This window comes from Lacerta agilis, chromosome 2 (assembly GCF_009819535.1).
Source record: "Lacerta agilis isolate rLacAgi1 chromosome 2, rLacAgi1.pri, whole genome shotgun sequence".
NCBI classification, from domain to species: domain Eukaryota; kingdom Metazoa; phylum Chordata; class Lepidosauria; order Squamata; family Lacertidae; genus Lacerta; species Lacerta agilis.
In genome coordinates, this window is record NC_046313.1 from 117,170,051 (window position 1) to 117,191,199 (window position 21,149).

At 46.0% G+C, this 21,149-nt stretch overlaps 2 protein-coding genes across 2 annotated transcripts in view; both read right to left on the reverse strand.

Moving 5' to 3' along the window:
* LOC117042572 (alpha-2-macroglobulin-like) overlaps nucleotides 1–8,975 on the reverse strand; it is a 100,450-nt gene extending 91,475 nt beyond the window's left edge. The window contains exons 1-4 of the mRNA XM_033142111.1: nucleotides 8,795–8,975; nucleotides 7,151–7,328; nucleotides 5,700–5,865; nucleotides 4,257–4,309 (exon numbers count right to left, since the gene is read on the reverse strand). Coding sequence (XP_032998002.1) covers nucleotides 4,257–4,309; nucleotides 5,700–5,865; nucleotides 7,151–7,328; nucleotides 8,795–8,889 — 492 coding nt within the window. The 5' untranslated portion in view covers nucleotides 8,890–8,975. The remainder of the gene's footprint in view (nucleotides 1–4,256; nucleotides 4,310–5,699; nucleotides 5,866–7,150; nucleotides 7,329–8,794) is intronic.
* A 10,215-nt stretch (nucleotides 8,976–19,190) lies between these two features.
* On the reverse strand, nucleotides 19,191–20,735 carry LOC117042573 (vomeronasal type-2 receptor 26-like). Its single transcript, XM_033142112.1, has 2 exons — nucleotides 20,520–20,735; nucleotides 19,191–20,107 (listed from the first exon to the last, which is right to left on the reverse strand). The coding sequence occupies exons 1-2, from the start codon at nucleotides 20,644–20,646 to the stop codon at nucleotides 19,191–19,193; spliced, it is 1,044 nt and encodes a 347-aa protein (XP_032998003.1). The 5' UTR covers nucleotides 20,647–20,735.
* Nucleotides 20,736–21,149: the final 414 nt, after the last annotated feature.

The window sequence follows — 21,149 nt, forward strand, 5'->3', positions numbered from 1 at the left end:
CAATCTCTACCCTCCAGGCCTGGTTGTGGCAAGGACCCTACAGAAGGGGTGCGTGTGAGATGGGTGGAGAGGAGAGATGGAAATAAGCCCAAGCATCCTTGCATCACGAAAGTCCTTCCTCTGCAAACATGCAATGTTCCATAACAACAGCCACTCCTCCTCCCAACCTTTGGATTCGGTTCTTGGACATTTTTTTTTTTTAACAGAATTTATTAGCATTTTCATAAAATACCACAAACCCGACCCCACACCTACAAATATAAAAAAAACAAATACAAATACACATAATGTCAGGATTTTCTTCTTGATTATATACCTTACAAAAAAAAATTTCTACTTTCGAATCTTGACGCTTGACTTCCCCCGCCTTTTCACCTTCAGTTTTAAATCAATATACTTATTTCCTTAACAACTTTACTCTATAGAAAATTTAGTTTTACTTAAAAATAACACAATTATCTTAATCTTACTAATATAACCTAAATCATAATCAAATATTCTTATAACTAAACTTATTTCTTCTATCCTTTATCATGCTGCTTTTAACTTAAAGTTCAATATCTCCTTTCTGACTTAAAATAAACTTATGATTAACAGACTTCACACTCCGATTTCGGGTACCATGACAGACCATTTAAATTGTAAATTTAATGCTTCAACCCACTCCCCTTCTGTCCATTGTCTTTTTCTGTCTTTCACCAGGACTGGATCTCCAATTATCTTCTTCCAGACGTCCACAAATCCAGGCTGCATTCACAACAAACCTTGCATCGAGCTTCAGGGTGTTCAGCATTTTCCTTCTGGGCTCCTCCGTTTCTTTTTGCCATTCTTGTTCTTGTAAAAATCTTAATTCCATGTCCCTCGACCCCGAGCTGCCACCTCGGAGTCTGGATATTGTAAATTTCCCCGTTTTGGGGCTGCCACCCCCAGAAACCGGTTCCTCTTCCCGGAGTTGCCCAAACACTTCAAATTCTTCAATCACCCCTTCCAGCTCTTTGCAAAGGCTTGATTCCATTTCCTCAATCTTTTGAAAAGCCTCCTCTGTGGAAAGTAAATTCTTTTTACTTACAATTCCACTCAAAGCTTGTAGTTTCCGATTAATCAGTTCCAGCCTCAAGACAGTAAGCCTTTCCTCATCTTCTAAATCAAAGTTCAGTATCAATGCAAACGCAAAGTCCAGCATTTTCGGAGGGAGAGTGAGTATCAAGTTTCAGTTCCTGTCTCTTCCTCCCTTTGTTTCAATTTTTTCCCACGTCAGTCCCGGTCGCCATTTCTCCGAAGCCGAGGTATAAAGACCAAAACTTCAAAAGGAGATATTTTAACCCCCAAAGGGAGATCTCTGCAGTCTCAGTTTTAAAATTCCCAATACTTTCTATCGGTTGTAGTAGCAGCAGTCACTTAAAGAGTTAATTTCTTTCGTCTCCGAAGGGAGGGAGGCGGGCTGCCTTTCTTCTTTCCCCCAGATCGTTCCAAGAATACAAAGAGTCATTCAAATACTCACAGTCACTGGGTTCTTATCAGCTCATTAAAGACAGGTAGAACTTAGACGCTCATCAAAGGCTTTGTCGCCGCATTTACATCCCGGTTGGGGCATGTCCCCTATAGCCCGGCTCCGTCGTCCCTTCACCCCCACTCCCCCTTTACAGGGGGAGCGGGGGAAGGGTTCGGAGCCACAACGGGCACAGCCGGGGAGCCCAGGGTGCGGGACGCTGTTCCCGCACCCCAACCGGAGCCCCGATATGCGGGGGCAGGGCTCCTAACCCCCGGGATGTACTGGGTGCTTCGCAACCGAAGCAACCCACGACCACCTTCAATGGCGTCGCCGCCGGAAGTGTCCGGTTCTTGGACATTTAATATACTTCTCCAAACCTTGAAGAGGAGGGCAACCAAAATGGTCAAAGGCCTGGAAACGATGCCTTATGAGGAACAGCTTAGGGAGCTGGGTATGTTTAGCCTGGAGAAGAGAAGGTTAAGGGGTGATATGATAGCCATGTTCAAATGTATCGGGACTTCCGGCGGCAACGCCATTGCAGGTGGTCGTGGGCTGCTTCGGCTGCGAAGCGCCCAGTCCATCCCGGGGGTTGGAGCCCCGCTACCGCAAAGCGGGGCTCCGGTGGGGTGCGGGAAGAGCGTCCCGCACCCTGGGCTCCCCGGCTGAGCCCGCTGTGGCTCCGAACCCTTCCCTCGCTCCCCCTGTAAAGGGGGAGTGGGGGTGAAGGGGCAACGGAGCCGGGCTATAGGGGACATGCCCCAACCGGGATGTAAATGTGGCGACAAATCCCGTGACGAGCGTCTAAGTTCTACCTGTCTTTAGCGATCTAAAAGAACCCGGTGGTTGTGAGTATTTGATTGACTTTTACATTTTTGTAACGATCCGGGGAAAGAGGAAAGGGAGCCTGCCTCTTTCCCTTCGAGAGAAAGAAAGAAAATAACCAGTTTAAGTGACTGCTGCTACAATAATGGATATAAAGTGTTTGAAATTTGAAGATTGAGACTGCTGAGATTTCCCTTTGGGGACTAACTGGGTAGAAAATATCTCCGTTTAAAAGTTTTGGTCTTTACGCTCTGGCTTCAGAAAAATGGCGATGGAAAATTTGGACTGACGTGGGAAACAATTGAAACAAAGGAAGGAAGAGACAGGAACTGTAATTTGACACTCACCCCTTCCCCCAACATGCTGCACTTTGTGCTTCAACTTGTTTTGAACTCTGGACTAACGGACAAAGAAATGCTTACTGTTTTGAAACTGGAACTACTTAATCGGAAATTGAAAGTCTCGAGTGGGATAATAAATAAAAAGAACTTACTTTCCACAGAGGAGGCTTTTCAAAAGTTTTATACAATTGAAGAATACCTTGGCAGAGAGCTAGAAGGGATGCTTGAAGGATGGTTGGAGACGGTTGGGCGACTCCGGGAAGAAGACCCGTTTTTGGGGGGTGGCAGCCCCGGAACGGTAAAATCTGCAATATCCAGTCCCCGAGGTGGGAGCTCGGGGGCAAGGGACATGGAATTATATCTACAAGAAGAAGAAGTATGCTACAAAGAAACGGAGGAGCCCAGAAGAGAGGTGATGAGTATCCTGATGCTTGATGCAAGGTTTGAGCTTAATGTTGTCTGGATCTGTGGACAATTGGGAAAAGAAGATAAATGGAAGATTGGTTCCGGCGAAAGACAGAGAAAGACAATGGACAGAGGGGGTGTGGGGTGAAGCATTAACTGTAAATTTAAATGGTCTGTTATGGTATCTGAAATCGGAGGGTGAAGGTTGTCAATTATAAGTTTATAGTGAATAAGTAAGGAGATATTGAGATCTTATGTTAACAGCAGCATGATAAAGGAAAGAAGAAATAAGTTTAGATTTTTTGAGAATATTTTGTTAAGATTTATGATAAAGTAAGATGATTAAGACGATTGTTTTATTTTTAACTAAAGTTAATTTTTAGAGAAAAGTTGTTATAAAAAAAAGGAATATTGTTTTAAAACCGAAGGTGAATAGGCAGGGGAAGTCACGTGTCAAGATTTGAAACAAGGAATTTTTTTTTTTTATGGATATAAGTAAGAAGAAAAACCTTGGCTATGTTTGTATTTCTGTTATATATGTTGGTGTGGGTGGGGTTTATGTTGTGTTATGAAAAATGCCAATAAATTCTTATTAAAAAACAACAACAAATGTATCAAAGGATGTCATATAGAAGAGGGAGAAAGGTTGTTTTCTGCTGCTCCAGAGAAGCGGACACGGAGCAATGGATTCAAACTACAAGAAAGAAGATTCCACCTAAACATTAGGAAGAACTTCCTGACAGTGAGAGCTGTTCGGCAGTGGAATTTGCTACCAAGGAGTGTGGTGGAGTCTCCTTCTTTGGAGGTCTTTAAGCGGAGGCTTGACAGCCATCTCTCAGGAATGCTTTGATGGTGTTTCCTGCTTGGCAGGGGGTTGGACTAGATGGCCCTTGTGGTCCCTTCCAACTCTAGGATTCTTTGATTCTATGATTCTAAGTTTCTCAGAAGCTGCTAGTCCCCACCCCCTCGTGCGCATGCATGTTGCTGTTTCAAGCTTTATGAAGAACAGCACTTGCAGCCTGAACACCAGAAGCAGAGAGGTGGATATGGGGGGATGCCATGTTTGTTTGTTTGTTTAACTAACTTAAGGGCAAAGAGTCCCATGCTTCTTTGTAGGCCCAAAATTCTGCGTGGATCGAAAGAGGTTTACCAAATGTTCCAGAGACCAGCATGGCGCGTGTGATGACGAAACTCACCGTCTCGTTCATGGGTCGGAAACCTTCGTCCACAGAGATGATGCGGAACTGAACTATGAAAGGAAGAAGGAGGGGAAGGATTTCCATGTGACTCTGCTACTCTGTGTGTCACGGCTCAGGAGCAGAGCAGATGGAGACAGTCCTCGATTCAACACTCCCCCCCCCAAAAAAAAAATCTCTGGTCAAAGGAGGGATGTTTGGCAGCTGATGCCATGGCAAGTGTGGGATGTATCATCACTGAAGCAGTCAAACACAACATTTCCTGTTGCCTAGAGTGGACACACAGGGGAATGTTGCTCCAGACAGGGAGGACTTCCTGTCATACCTTTTCTGGAGCCTCCTCCCCCTGTGTGTGACCAGGTAGATGGGCGTGACCCTACCAGGCCCTATAAAAGGGCCAGCCACGCAGCCATCTTCCTCTCTTTGGCTCTTAGCCAGCAGCACATGGCTCATCCTTACAGAGGATGGAAGCCACGAGGTAGAAAGTCTGAGGACTTCTTTTCTCTACAAATGTAACTGTAACCACAAGGTAAAGCCTGCCTTCAGAATACGACTGTGAGCAGAATGTAAGTACAGTCGTACCCTAGAAGTTGAACGGAATCCATTCCGAAAGTCCTTTGACTTCCAAAATGTTCAAAAACCAAAGTGCGGCTTCTGATTGGCTGCAGGAAGCTCCTGCAGCCAATCGGAAGCCCTGTCGGACATTTGGCTTCCAAAAGAACGTTAGAAAAGCAGAACGGTCACTTCCGGGTCTCGATCGCTTGGAAGCCAAAATGTTTGAGAACTAGGCTGTTTGACTTCCAAGGTACGACTGTAAACTTTGCTCTTACTTTTAAACAAGACTGCCGTGTTATTATTCTTTTAAGAGGGAAATAAAAAAGGGGGAAACTTACCAGGAACAATCCAGACTGGATTGCTAAACTTAAGTGATTCTAACGAATCCATCAGCTTTCTTGCAGCAATCTGCAAGGGAATGGGCTCTGCTGCTTGCTCTCTAGCATGAGTGAGGAAGGGTTATATTTAATCAATATATCCTCTCCTACCTTCCTCAACATTCCCCCAGCAAGAAGGGTCTACTAAATAAAATGTATTTGGAAAGGGGATGCGTGATCTGCAGGGGATTCTCCCACTGTCACTGTTATGTATTGAAGTTCTCACCCTAGGCCACTAGGGGTGTGTGTATATAGTTCATTCTGCTGCAGTTTTCACTCAGGTCCGCACATGCAAATGAGGGATTGAAAGTGACGTTCAGGGATTGCGTAACTACAGAAAGTTGTTACTGTTGCTTTGTAGCTGAGTTCTCTATAAGCAGGTTGCTGAGCCCTTCAACTCACTTCTGTTCCAGCCTGAGAATAAACAAGAGCTATTTGGAAATCACTGTGTCGTCTGCTGTGTCCACCCAGAACTTAACAGTCACTGTCGCCACTGCAGCCCCTCAAGTACCTTTCTGTCCTGGTTTGTAGAGGGGCTTGTCCGTCTGGACGAAGACCAGGCTGTCTGAGGTCCTGATCAGCACCTTTTCCCGGTTGTCTAGTGCCAGCATCCCCGCCTGCACCGTCACGGCGAGGGAGGCCTCAGAGGTACCGGGATAGTTACTCCATTTGGGGACCTTGAAGAAGAGGGAGAAGGGGGAAGGCAGCAGCCTTAGAGAAGAACAGAGACTCAAAGAAGATCAAGGGACAGTCCACTTACATATTGGCCTATCCCGACCTCTTTTTACTTAATGGTGACACAGACCATTCATGAATATTCTTCAGAACGCCTATCCATTCTGAAGGAAATCAGCCCTGAGTGCTCAATGGAAGGACAGATCCTGAGGCTGAGGCTCCAATACTTTGGCCACCTCGTTGCTCGGAAGGAAGGAGGAGGAGCCTAGTTGGAGCAACGCCATTATAAGGGCTTTCTGCGTTCTTTTCTCTCTCGCTATTATGAATAAACTCATTTTAAAAAAGACTCTGCCTTCTTTTCTCTGCTCTTGGTGCAGCTGAGGGAGGAATATCTTTCTTGAAGCCTTGACACCCAGCTAGTTTGGGACTGGATTCAGGGAGGGGTAGGTAATCCCTGAGTTGACTGAGAGCAGGGCAGCCAGGCTGGAAGGAGTGCTGTCAAGTATCCCGTTTTTCCCGGGATTCTCCCTTATTTTAAGCAGTTTCCCGCTGCTCTCCCTTATTTTTTATTTCCCTTAAATTTCCCGTTTTTAATGGAAGCAGCTCCTCCCCTGCTGGCCAGGGACTGGGTGGGAAGACCTCGCCTACTTGGAGAGAAAAGCCTCAGCCCTCAAGGAAAGTGGGAGCCATTTCCGGTGCTTACAGGGGGGGTGTATTCCTCCCCCTGCATCTGCCCCTATCCGCTGCCGCAGAGCCCCTCAGCCGGCCAATAGGGTTAGCTGGTGGGTGGAGCCTGGCTGCCTTTGAGCAGCTGCTGCTTCCTGTCCTGTTTTGACAAGAAGACGATGGGGCTCCATCACGCGGAGCACATGACTGACCTCCTCTCTGCTCCGCTCCGAGCCTGAGCCCGCTTGGAGTTTACATTGCTGCTCCACCCACTTTTGCTTCTGGCTCCGCCCACCACTGACATGTGACTGTCCCCGGGATAGGTGAGACTGCTGATCCCTTATTTTCAAATCCGAAACTTGACAACTATGGCTGGAAGGCTTCAGATCAAAGGCCATGGGGTGGATCGGGGTAGGTGGGGATGGGCATGGTCCTACTTAGGATGGAGTCCAAAATCCTGGAGAGCTGCTGCCAAGTCAGTTCTGAGCTGGACAGGCCAGTGTTCTGACTTGGGATAAGTAAGCTTCCTATGTGAACACAACAATCCTGCTTTTCCTTGGAAAAATGCCCGGACAACTTGATCAGTAACAGAAAACAAAATGGTAAGCGAGAAAAACTCACCCGGAATGGGATGCACTGGAACATATTCGCCTCAGACACCACATGGCTGATTTTAGTCTCTGGTCGCTCTTCCAGGCCGATGTGCACCGTTGCTGACCCATTCACGTTCCTCAAATGGACACAAATATTCTCGGTGGTCTCCGCCTGCATGACGAAGGGCACCAGCACCAAGTACTCCCTGGGGAGAAAGGGGATCCAGTTGGGGGAATCAGGGAATGAGGACATAGAATCATAGAAACTGGACACAGTATTCCAGACCTCACCTGGAATACTGTGTCCAGTTCTGGGCACCACAGTTCAAGAAGGATACTGACAAACTGGAACGTGTCCAGAAGAGGGCAACCAAAATGGTCAAAGGCCTGCAAACAATGCCTTATGAGGAACGGCTTAGGGAGCTGGGTATGTTTAGCCTGGAGAAGAGAAGGTTAAGGGGTGATATGTTAGCCATGTTCAAATACATAAAAGGATGTCATATAGAGGAGGTTGAAAGGTTGCTTTCTGCAGCTCCAGAGAAGCGGACACGGAGCAATGGATTCAAACTACAAGAAAGAAGATTCCACCTAAACATTAGGAAGAACTTCCTGACAGTGAGAGCTGTTGGACAGTGGAATTTGCTACCAAGGAGTGTGGTGGAGTCTCCTTCTTTGGAGGTCTTTAAGCAGAGGCTTGACAGCCATCTGCCAGGAATGCTTTGATGGTGTTTCCTGCTTGGCAGGGGGTTGGACTGGGTGGCCCTTGTGGTCTCTTCCAACTCTAGGAGTCTATGATTCTATAGAACCTTAGAGTTGGAAGGGACCCCGAGGGTCCTCTAGTCCAACCCCCTGCAATACAGAATCTCATTTAAGCCTCCATGACAGATGGCCATCCAATCTCTGCTTAAAAACCTCCAAGGAAGGACAGTTCACAACCTCCCGAGGGAAACCGTTCCACAGCCCGACAGCTCTTGATGTCAGAAAGTTCTTCCTAATGTTGAGTCGGAATCTCCTTTCTTGTAACTGGAAGCCATGGGTTCGAGTCCTACCCTCCAGAGCAGGAGAAAACAAGCCTGCTCCCTCTTCCATGTGGCAGTGCTTAAGATATCTGAAGAGGGCTATCATATCTCCTCTCAGTTCTCTACTTTTCCTACCCAGCTCCTTCAACCCTTCCTCATAAGGATTGTCTTCTATGGTTCATCACAGGTGACTACAACCCATGTTGTTTTGTTTAAGATGAGACTTCTATGTCCTTTCCAAAATAATAGAAATGCAATACAGTCATACCTCGGATTTCGATTGCTGCGGATTGTGCGTTTTCGGGTTACGGACGTGCCAAACCGGGAAGTACCAGAACGGGGTACTTCAGGGTTTCGGCGCATGCGCAGAAGCGCCGAATTGCATCACGCGCATGCGCAGACGTGGCTCTGCGGGTTACGGATGCTGCGGGTTGCGAATGAGCCTCCCGCACAGATCACGTTCGCAACGCGAGCGTCCCCTGTACCGTGCAGAGTAGCGCCAAATAGAAAAGGTACAGTTTGGCCCCTTTCCAACTTTACAATCCCATGGTTCTAATTTATATAATTAAGCGAATTTTCTTTCGACAAGTTTGTGGAAAGGGCAGGGTAAGAAGGGGAAGGGGAAGGGGAAGATGTCCAGGCAAGCAGCTTACGGATCTGTGATCAATTCCACATTGTCCCCTGGAAGAAGGAACAGCAGGAGGAGAAAAGCGCTGGGTCCTGCGAGGATCTGGCCCTTCCCCATCATTCAGCCGTGGGCAAGCGAGGTGGTGATGGTGGAGGCTGGCTCTTGGCTGCTGCTGCTGCTGCTGCTGCTCCTACTTCCACCTTCCTACTGGCTCTCTTTGTAAGGCAGAGGAGATAACAGGCCAGGGGGCTGGGACTGTGCTGGAGCAATGGGGAAGGGAAGCTGCAACACCCCACAGAAGGTGCCTTTGCCAAGCAAACAGAGTAAAGAGGTCACTGGCAGGGTCTCCTACACAAGGCAATGGCCTGCATTTCAACCAGGTGCGGGGGGGGGGGAGCAACGCCAAGTGCCAGGAAGATTATCTATTTGGCGTCAGGTTCTTTCCGCAGAGTCATGGAACTGTAGAGTTGGAAAGGGACCAAAAGGCACATCTGGTCCATTTATCACCACAGTGGAACCTCGGTTTTCAAGCGTCTCGGAAGCCGAACGTTTCGGAAACCGAACTCCAAAAACCCGGAAGCAATTGCTTCCATTTTCAAATGCGCCTCGGAAGTCAAACGGCTTCCAAGGCGTGTTTTTCAATTTTCTCAGTTAAAGAAGAAGAAGAAGAAGAAGAGTTTGGATTTGATATCCCGCTTTTCACTACCCGAAGGAGTCTCAAAGCGGCTCACATTCTCCTTTCCCTTCCTCCCCCACAACAAACACTCTGTGAGGTGAGTGGGGCTGAGAGACTTCAGAGAAGTGTGACTAGCCCAAGGTCACCCAGCAGCTGCATGTGGAGGAGCGGAGACGCGAACCCGGTTCCCCAGATTACGAGTCCACCACTACACCACACTGGCTCTCTGTTTGGGGTCCCTTTATCTCGTCACCAAGATTTGTGTTGAAAACCTTTCCGTGAGCAAGAGAGGAGAAGCATTTCCGTGATGGAAGATGCTTCCAGATTTAATAAACAATACAATAATACTACTAGTTCAAATCTGCATTCATTACTATAAGTGCAATGCATCATCTCCCTCCATGAGAACTCCCTTTACCAGCTGGGAGTTAACTTGAGCACTGGCACAAAAATAGAGGGATATATTTCTTCACATTTAAACTGGTTTGGGTCCATCTGGAGAAAGTTAAAATTGCCGACAGCCCTTTGTGTCTCGGTTGGTCAACACTTTGGAAGTCAAACGGTCTTCTAGAATGGATTATGTTCGACAACCAAGGTTGCACTGTATAATAATAATAATTACTATTATTATTATTATTAATTTTGACAAAGCATATATATATATGTGTGTGTGTGTATATATATATATATATATATATATATGTATGTGTATATATATATATATATATATATATATATATATATATATATATGTATATGTATATATATATATTCTCATTGCGTGCGCGCCGGACAGAAGCTTGCTCCGTAACCGCTGGACCAAATCGCATCAAATTAGGACACAGCGTACCATGACCATCAAGGAAGGATCTGGCATCATCAAAATTCAAAAAAACCCACACCTGATATACCTAAAATAAAGAATAAATGCCCAAAACATTGGCGCACCTATTTTAGATGTCACCAGCAACAGCACTGACATCACAACCAGCAACCAATAGAAAGGCGCCACCCAACTCCTGAGGCGACAACTTACAGCCACCGCCTCAAACGGCTGTCCGCCATTTGCGGCCTAACTTTCAGCCGCCGCCTCAAGGGGCCCGACAACGCATGACAAGCAGGCAGCTGTTCACAGAGAGGCGGGGGGCGGGGTGGGGGGGCAATAGAGCTGCTACTACATGACCAAACCTCAAGAGACAGGAGAGAAGCCGGGCTTTGAGGCCAGGTGGAATTGCAAGGCCAGGTTGCCATGGTAACGCGGGGCCAAAATGGAGGCCACCAACCCCCAAAGAAGCCGTCTGCGTGTGCGTGCGCGCCTTCCAAGGCCAGAGCAATCGACAGCCACTTTCCAGAACGCGAGCTCCATTTGCAATTATACAGCAGTAAGCAACAGAGTTTCGGGGCAGAAACAGGGGGAAATATGGAGAGGAGGCAGGCGGAAATTCAATGGGAGAAGCTGTGTGGAGGGAGGAAGAAACGGGGGAAAGATGGGGAGGAGGCAGGTGGAAATTCAACGGGAGAAGCTGTGTGGAGGGAGGAAGAAATGGGGGGAAAGACGGGGAAGAGGCAGGTGGAAATTCAACGGGAGAAGCTGTGTGGAGGCAGTCAGAAACGGGAAAATATGGAGAGGAGGCAGGCGGAAATGCAACGGGAGAAGCTGTGTGGAGGGAGAAAGAGATGGGGGAAAGATGGGGAGGAGGCAGGTGGAAATTCAACGGGAGAAGCTGTGTGGAGGGAGGAAGAAATGGGGGGAAAGACGGGGAAGAGGCAGGTGGAAATTCAACGGGAGAAGCTGTGTGGAGGCAGTCAGAAACGGGGAAATATGGAGAGGAGGCAGGCGGAAATGCAACGGGAGAAGCTGTGTGGAGGGAGAAAGAGATGGGGGAAAGATGGGGAGGAGGCAGGTGGAAATTCAACGGGAGAAGCTGTGTGGAGGGAGGAAGAAATGGGGGAAAGACGGGGAAGAGGCAGGTGGAAATTCAACGGGAGAAGCTGTGTGGAGGGAGGAAGAAATGGGGGGAAAGACGGGGAGGAGGCAGGTGGAAATTCAACGGGAGGAGCTGTGTGGAGGGAGAAAGAGATGGAGGAAAGATGGGGAGGAGGCAGGTGGAAATTCAACGGGAGAAGCTGTGTGGAAGGAGGAAGAAATGGGGGGAAAGACGGGGAGGAGGCAGGTGGAAATTCAACGGGAGAAGCTGTGTGGAGGCAGTCAGAAACGGGAAAATATGGAGAGGAGGCAGGCGGAAATGCAACGGGAGAAGCTGTGGGCATGGAAAGTTTACATTTATATACCGTATATTCTGGTGTATAAGACTACTTTTTAATCCAGGAAAATCTTCTCAAAAGTCGGGGGTCGTCTTATACGCCGGGTGGAGAATCTGCAGTCGAGTATACCTCAAACTCTATATTTTAACTGGGAAAGTTGGGGGTCGTCTTATACGCCCAGTCGTCTAATACACCGGAATATACGGTGTGTGTATATATATATATATATATATATATATATATATATAGAGAGAGAGAGAGAGAGAGAGAGAGAGAGAGAGAGAGAGAGATAGAGATCTTCCTTTTCCATTTCACAAAAAAGCCACCGCAACACGTGGCCCGGCCAGCTAGTAATAAATAAATATAAATAAAAATGTACACCCCACCCCCAAGACCATTCCATTGTAACTATCTAACCTCCTACAAATCCAGCACCTCTTGTGATGGTTTGACCCCTTTCCGTTTTAGCAGTACAAATTCTACAAATACCTTCCTCAAAATAATTTATCCTGCATATTCCCCATTTTACCTTAATAGCACATATTAATTTCTCATGACTAGCCAAATCCCACACCTCTTTATACTATTCTTCCATTTTATATTCACTTTCCGCTTCCTAGCTATAATAACTCGTGCAGCTGTCAATAAATTTATGAGCAAGTCCTTCCTAGCCTGCGAACCTTCCATTCCATTGTAAATTGATAATAATGCTACCTCTGGACTTTTGGTCAGCTTTAACCCAGTGCATCTAGCCCATTTTAATGCATTTCAAGCACTCTATTTCTCCAAGTATCTGGGACAGTGGAACGAGGAAATTTATGCAGTACCAAACTCCCTCCATCATCAACCTCACCCTAAAATTAGGCTACTTGCAGTAAGGAAAGTGGTGAGGAAATATGCCGGGAAATGTGGGGCACCATTGCTTGACTCAACGTTGTATTGCATTCTCACAAAGAAGACATGAATGCTCAATAAACCAGTTGTACGGAAACAGCTCTCCTCTTAAGGTGTTCAATGACTCTTTTGTGAGGGCCTTTTCGCCCTCTTCCAGGATGGACAGGTGGGGGCTGTTCACTGAAGCAAGGAAGTGGAAGCGTCAGAGTTTAGCTGAGAAAGTCCACTGGGATCTGCTCTTCCCTCTCCCCCACCCCATGGAGGGCTATAGGTCACTACTAGAGTGTATATACCAAGTTGGTTTCTGAGGGAAGAGCAAAAGCATTGCGCTGGAAGATTCAGGACAGATAAAGTACTTCGCACGGGACACAGTTAATCTGTGGAACTCACTCCCACAGGAGGCGGTGATGGCCACTAACCTAGAATCATAGAATCATAGAGTTGGAAGAGACAATATTTTTTTTGCCCCCAGGTACCAATTTACCTTGCTACGCCCCTGCTCAGTCGAGCAGGGCCTGCACTTCACGCAATTGCAGTGGCGATTGTCGCGGTCACTCTCTCAGACCTGAGCAGCGCCCCCAGACGTTTAACGGTCTATTGGTAACTGCCCCAACGACATATGGTATATCCGCTGCCACCAGCCAGTATTCACTCTGGCAATGAATAACTCACTTCAGATTCGGATTGTGGTAAAAATAAACATAAGTTTCTTTATTGTTTGTACAAAGCGTAATGGTTTCAAATGACTTGGTAAAACGTTTAATATAACTGTATGGTTATTCAGATAAGTATATTTCAACTCTCTACCTAGTATTCCAATAACTATCCCGAATGCCTCCTGTTAATTATTCAACCTGCTCTAGCTCTGCTCATTAGCTCTATCTCCCTCTCTCTATCCCTCTCTAACTCAACTCAACTCAACTGCCTCACTTCCAACCTCTAACTGCCTTTTCTATCCTATCTAACTATCATCCTTCCACACTCCAATTGCCTGGAGCAATCTCCTCCCTGCCAAGTTAACCCTTGGAGAAGCTTTAGGGGTGAAACGCCACAGCGATGGTCACAGAGGCCGGTGGGGATCAAGGCTGAGGCAAAAAGGGCTGTGCAATGTTTGCCAATGAAAAGGAGGTACAGTATTTGCTATTGCAACAACATGTTAATGGATCGTTAGTGCCTTGGCCCAAAGTTAGTAACTGCAAAAAGTCAAAAGGCAACCCCCCCTTTATTCTTCTTTTTATTTCTGTTTAGATCAGGAGTAGGCAAACTAAGGCCTGGGGGCCAGATCCAGCCCATTCGCCTTCTAAATCCAACCCGCGGACGGTCTGGGAATCAGCATGTTTTTACATGAGTAGAATGTGTGCTTTGATTTAAAATGCATCTCTGGGTTATCTGTGGGGCATAGAAGAAGAAGAAGAAGAAGAAGAAGAAGAAGAAGAAGAAGAAGAAGAAGAAGAAGAAGGAGAGTTTGGATTTGATATCCCACTTTATCACTACCCGAAGGAGTCTCAAAGCGGCTAACATTCTCCTTTCCCTTCCTCCCCCACAACAAACACTCTGTGAGGTGAGTGGGGCTGAGAGACTTCAGAGAAGTGTGACTAGCCCAAGGTCACCCAGCAGCTGCATGTGGAGGAGCGGAGACGCGAACCCGGTTCCCCAGATTACAAGTCTACCGCTCTTCACCACTGCACCACACTGGCTCTAGGAATTTGTTCACCCCCCCCCCCGATAGATAGATAGATAGATAGATAGATAGATAGATAGATAGATAGATAGATAGTCTGGCCCACCACATGGTCTGAGGGATGGTGGACCGGCCCACAGCTGGAAAAGGTTGCTGACCCCTGGTTTAGATTCTGTTTGCTTCTCTCAACCATGTTGGAAGAGATGGAAGAATGAAACAAAAGGCAAGAAACGAACCATCTAGGTAAGCTTTCTCCACCGTCAACAGTTTGATGTGGCATGGATTAAAAAAAAAAAAATGTATAAAACGCCCACAGATAAACATGCCCTCTGTCCAACTTCCAGGGGCTGAGGAGCAAGCCTCCCTTCAAAGACTAGTCAGTTGGCATAGACCTAGCAGGCAAATAAAATAATTGTTTGCACAATTTCCTCCGGGAGGTAGCTCAGCCTTCACCCGCTGTCTGGATACGGCCCAAGGAACAAAGGGGCAAGCAAATATGAATGGGGCACATTTTGATTCAGGTTCTCATGAGGATAGAGTGTAATCATTTATCCAGCCTGGCTTCCCTCTCTTTGCAAGGCCCTGTGGTGTTGAGTCCCAAACAAGTCACCATGCTCAGTCACAGTGAGAACAGGGAAGGTAAAGGTAAAGGGACCCATTAGGTCCAGTCGCGGACGACTCTTGGGTTGCGCTGCTCATCTCGCTTTATTGGACGAGGGAGCCGGCATTTGTCTGCAGACAGCTTCCGGGTCATGTGGCCAGCATAACTGAGCCGCTTCTGGCGAACCAGAGCAGCGCACAAAAACACGGTTTACCTTCCCTCCGGAGTGGTACCTATTTATCTACTTGCACTTTGACATGCTTTCGAACTGCTAGGTGGGCAGGAGCAGGAACCGAGCAACGGGAGCTTGGGGATTCAAACCGCCGACCTTCTGATCGGCAAGCCCTAAGGCTCAGTGGTTTAGACCACAGCGCCACCCACGTCCCCTCAAGAATAGGGAAGTGGACTTTATATCATCCACCCTTTACTCTATGGGCGTAGCTGGGGGGGGCAACTGTTCCCCCCCAAAAAAAATCAAGTCAATAAATAAAAATACTTAACTAAAAGTACAGGTAGGTAGCCGTGTTGGTCTGCCATAGTCAAAACAAAATAAAAAATAAAAAAAATCCTTCCAGTAGCACCTTAGAGACCAAATAAATTTGTTCTTGGTATGAGCTTTCGTGTGCATGCACACTTCTTCAGATACACTGAAACAGAAATCACACGAAAGCTCATACCAAGAACAAACTTTGTTGGTCTCTAAGGTGCTACTGGAAGGTTATCTTTATTTTTTATTTTGTTTTAACTAAAAGAAGAAATAATCAGAATATTTGAAATTTAAATGATCGGAGAGGTACCACACTCTCCATCTCTGGCAAGAAATTCCCTAGAAAAAGGCAGTGCTTGCTTTTATTACACGTATGCATGTAGCACATCGTTTTGTCCGTTGAAATGTGTGGGCCGTTCTCTGCAGAATGACAGAATTTAGGGTACTACAGCAGTGGGTCTAACTGGCCATCTCTCTTGTGCCACTGGTACTGCAGAGCAGTCATTCAAGACCTAGCAGAGTGTAAAGCAGGGGTAGGCAATCTAAGGCCCATGGGCCACAAGCAGCCCACGGGGGTCGTTTAACCAGCCCATGAGCCATCCCCTAACTGAGCTGCCTGCTCAGCGAGTCTCCGCGCAATGTGCTAAACCGGCGCAGCACGGCACAGGTACTCACTTCCACGGTGCTGAAAATTGCATCTGCCTGGCATGCTCTGGTCCATGGGGTCACAAAGAGTTGGACACGACTGAACAACAACAACAACAACAACAGTTTATAGTGGAAGGGAAAATAACAATTTTGGGGGTTCGATAAAATAATATGCTTCTACGGGTGTTCTACAATCATCTGGCTACCTACTATAAAAATACTATGTTCCTTATCACGGGTTCATGAAAGATGAACCCGGGCACACTTCGTTACTAGATACGAAAGATACCTTCATCACATTGTAGAAAAAAATGAATACATAATAAGACACTGTTGCAGTCAGTCTTCTATAAAGTCAGAGGGGACATTTTAAGAAATCACAACCTTAAATGTCGGGATAGCCGATGCCTTGCGGGCACCAGCTATGGGGCCAGCCTGCGGACGGGACGGCCGGTAATCCTGGAGTCCCGCTCCCACCGCGCCGTGAAAAAAGGGGATCCGCTGGCTGGAATCTGAGGGTTGAGCTTGTGAGTTCGTGATGATGCCTCGTGAGTGTCTGCAGGCGTCTGTCTGATCCAAAAAGGTTCCGGAGAGGAAAACTAAACTAAAAGGCGGCCAAAAACTAAGGGCCAAATAAAAGACTATAGAACGAAAATGAAATAAAACAACTGAGACTGCAGTCTGATGGAAGAAGCCTACCGCTACCCTGCGTGGCTGGTTTCAGTTTCGCTTTTCTACCTGGGCTTGCCACGCAACAATGATCTTCCTGGGCTTGCCTCGCGCTTTCTCCACACCACAAACAGGGAGCGGCTACTATTTATTAGAAGAACAATCAACGTCATAACAAGTACAACAACCAATGACAGTTCTGTAACCGGGCTAGATTTTGGCGGGAAGAAGACTAACAACCGTTACTTCGTTCAAAGTTGGAGCCTTTTTTACCTGCGGAGGGATCCACGCAGCGAACTGCCTGTCGGATCCCCTTTCTTACTTTCCTTCCAAGGCGGAAGGACATCATCAAATAAATATAAACAAGCATAAATAAACACAAATAACCACAGGTGCAAAAGCACCTGCAAAACATATTCCCACATATCCACTTTCTTTTTTGTTTTTTAAATTTTGTTTTGTTTTGTAACAAAAGAACAGTATGACAAGGAAAATAAATATTCTTTCATAATTCACATATAAAGTGTCCTGATCAAAATAACCATACACGTTCTTCATTTACAACAGTATAAACATAATTTACACCTGAGAGTACTTTAAAGACCAATAAAAGCCATAAATGACTTGCATAAATAAATATACACATTTTGCATTCTTAGCATTGCAAATATACTCTGTACTCAAGAACCCTAGCCGGGCTAGACATAAATAAACATAAACAGAAGCCCTTAAGTATAAAGCATCCTTTCTCAAAATAGGAGACTGAGCGTAAAATAACAACAATAGCCTTTTTCTTTTTCACGCTATAAGAGACTAAGCGTAAAACAACAAACAATAACCTTTTTTACGCTATAAAAGACTAAGCGTAAAACAACAAACAATAACCTGTTTTCACGCTATAAGAAGCTAAGCGTAAAATAATAAACAGTAACGTTCCTTTACGCTATAGGAAATCAAGCGTAAAATAACAAACAACTAGGCTAGAAGAGATTTAAGTGTAACATAACAAACAGTCACGCTACGCCAAGGAGGATAACCAATTCCCATTAAAAGGAATCACTGGATAACGGTTAATCTCTCAAACTGATTCGTAACTGAACATCTAATCAATACGATTAATCCTTGTAGTATTTTGCAAAATCGATTGGTAACACAAAATCTAATGAACACGATTAACAGTCATACATAAAGAAACAGATCCGTAACAAAAGGAACCTTTATCAGGCTTAATTAGTACGATTAACAGTAATTACACAAACATAATCTTCCATCTACCCCCCCCTCTTTCAAAATAATTTTTTTTCTTTGTTTTTGTTTCTTGGGAAAGGGGCAAAGGATTCCAAGGCATGCACAACGAGACCTAGAAGAGAATGAAGAGAAAGAGAGCAAATTCCTGCATGTTCAGTCGTAGACCGTGGTCAGTCGCTTCGACAAGCAGCTAGCAATCAAAGCTAGTCAACCTGGGTCTCTGACCCGCCATGGTCCGGACGCACCGTGCAGGAACACAGACGGCCTTCTCGTCTAATGCCACTGCGGCGTAGCCATGACCCCATGTGATGAGTGGAACCAGACCTCGCCATTCGATGTCTGGCAGAAGACGATAGGACACCAAGGGCCGAGGGAGCTGTTCCTCCTTCCTTAAGTGCAGATCAACTGGAAAGTGTGGCTTGTTGTGTGGAAATAGAAGAAAATTCAGAGCAAACAAAACTTTAGCAACTGCGAGGGGGATCTTGGACACTGGAATGCGACGTTCCGCAGTTTGCTTTTGCAGCAATTTTTTAAATGTGAGATGTGATCTCTTGATGAGCGCTTGACCCGTGGAGTTGAAAGGAATCCCGTGGGATAACGAGACGTTCCACTGATGACAGAAGTCATTGAATGCTTGAGAAGTGTAGGCTGGGCCATTGTCAGTTTTGATGGCCTGAGGCTTCCCCATAACAGAAAATGTTCTAATGCAGTGCTGAATTACATGTCTTGAAGTTTCTCCCTTCATGGGTGTAGCCCAAATGAATCCTGAAAATGTGTCAACTGAAACATGAAGTTTTGACATAGGCAACAGTGCTGGAACGTGCGTGACGTCCATCTGCCAAAGCTGATTAGCTTCTGTACCTCTTGGATTAACTGAATCAAAGGGTAAAAATATTGGAGATTTTGAGCATGAAGGACAGCAGGAAATGATGTCCCTTGCCTGAGACATAGGAATTGAAAAGGTTTTATGAAGCCCTTTTGCAGATTGATGGAAGGTCTCATGGCTGGCAATTGGGTCATCAAATAGAGGAAAAGCAAGTGTTCTGAGCGCAGCATCTGCCATGGCATTGCCTCTACCAGGAAAGGGAGGGTTGGTCTGCATTGGTCATGACCTATAGTCTTTGGGACATTAGTAAAGGGAAGAGAAAATATTTAAAATAGCAGGTCATAATAACCACTCACAAGTGAAATAGCTTTTTTTATTACTTCTTTGCTGAACACAGGTGTGTAAGATGGGGGGGGGGGGAATCTACTAAGAATCAGATGCCATCTTTAGTTTTGTTGTCAGATTATCCTTTATATTCAAGTTAGGCCTGAGTATAATAATGTAGCACTTAGGAATGAAGATGCAGCCCAGGAGCCCAGCACTGGAGGCCAACATAGAGAAGACCTGCACGGCTACCATGTATTTCCCCTTGGTGCTTAGGTAAGTAGGCACAAAGGACACCCAAACATTGCAGAAGACCAGCATGCTGAAGGTGATCAGCTTGGCTTCATTGAAGGCCCCAGGAAGTTTCCTGGCTAGGAAAGCCACCGTGAAGCAGATGGCAGCCAGGAAGCCCATATAGCCAAGGGCAATGTAAAACATGGCAGCAGACCCTTCATTGCACTGCAGGATGATCTCTCCAGGCTGGGAGTGCATGTCAGAGTCTGGGAATGGTGGCGAGATCCCCAGCCACATCATGCAGATGACAACTTGGACACAGGAACAGGAAATGACAATGGAGTTGGCCAAACTCTTCCCCAGCCATCTCCTCACCCTGTTCCCTGGCTTTGTGGCCAGGAAGGCCAGAACCACAGTGATGGTTTTTGCCAAGACGGAAGAGATGGCAACAGAGAAGGTGATGCTGAAGGCCATTTGTTGAAAGAGGCAGGTCTCTTTCCTTGGCCGGCCGATGAAGAGGAAGGAGGTTAAATAGGAGAGAAGGAGAGAGACAAGGAGGATGTAAGAGAGGTCCCGGTTGTTGGCTTTGACTATGGGAGTTTCCTTGTATTTAATGAAAACTCCTAGCACAAAGATGGTGGTTAAGCACAAGAATAGGGCAGAGGAAGTCAGGATTGTTCCCAAGGGTTTTTCATAGGCCAGGAAGTTGATAATTTTGGGAACACATTTATCTTGATTCTTGTTTGGATGCTGGTCTTCTGGACATTTGGTGCAATGTTTTGCATCTGAAAAGAAGAACAATGACTTCAGCACCATTCATATGTGCACAATTACTCTGTTACATTCCACAAAAGACATGTTTTGCTGCGAAAATTTACATTCTAACTACATTTGAAAAATAGACTAATAACCTATTCCAGTCACTGTAAGGCAGATTAATATGTTAATTGAATTGCAAAGGGCTAGCGGATACATCAAAATGGCAACTAATCACATGTAAAACCCTTGGGGTAGTGGTAATGGAGATGAAACAAAGAAATGACATTACGGTGGCTGGAATTTCTGGATCCTTAAACACCCACCAGTCCACACATAAGGCCATTTCTTTCAACTCTAAAAAGGTCTAATTTGTCCAAAAATATTTAAATATAATTTACCCATTCCTTAAAGGCTGCCCTTTCCTCTGGAGACACTTACCTTCTTGGGTAGAGATTGTCCCTTCCTTGCAGGGAGCGCAATCATAGCAGCAAAGCTGCTCTCCTTCCCGGATCACCTTGACAAACCCAGGCTGACAGCTCTTGCTACAACTGGAATGAGGCACCATCTGCTCATAGACAAAGGATCAATAATGAGGGCTATTTCTATCTATGCAAAGTCACTGGAAGTAATAGGAAGGGAAAGTAAGGGGATTATGGGAGGTATTTTCATCAGGACTGTGGTATCCTAAGCAGTTTAGGTCTTGATTTTGGCTAATTATATTTACAAAAATGCAGTTTAATGACTTCTCTGCAAGAGACTGGTTCATTCAGTTTGCTGTTCTCAACCTAACCTGCTCCTGAATCTCCTGACCTCGTGGATCCACTATGAGAGCAGATCTTACTTGATCCCTGCCTCATCTCTGTATTTGTTATTTCCTTCAAGTCTATTAAGAACCTTAAGTAAAACTTAAGGTATTAGAAGATATCTGAAAAATCCATGTTGCTGATATGGAAACCACACTTTTGCAAATCTCAAGGGTGACCTTCAAAGAGGTATCCATGAGACCTGGTTTCTCTCCAGAAATGGAATCCAGCCTGTAATCAGGAAAGAAATCCAGCCAGTGCTCTA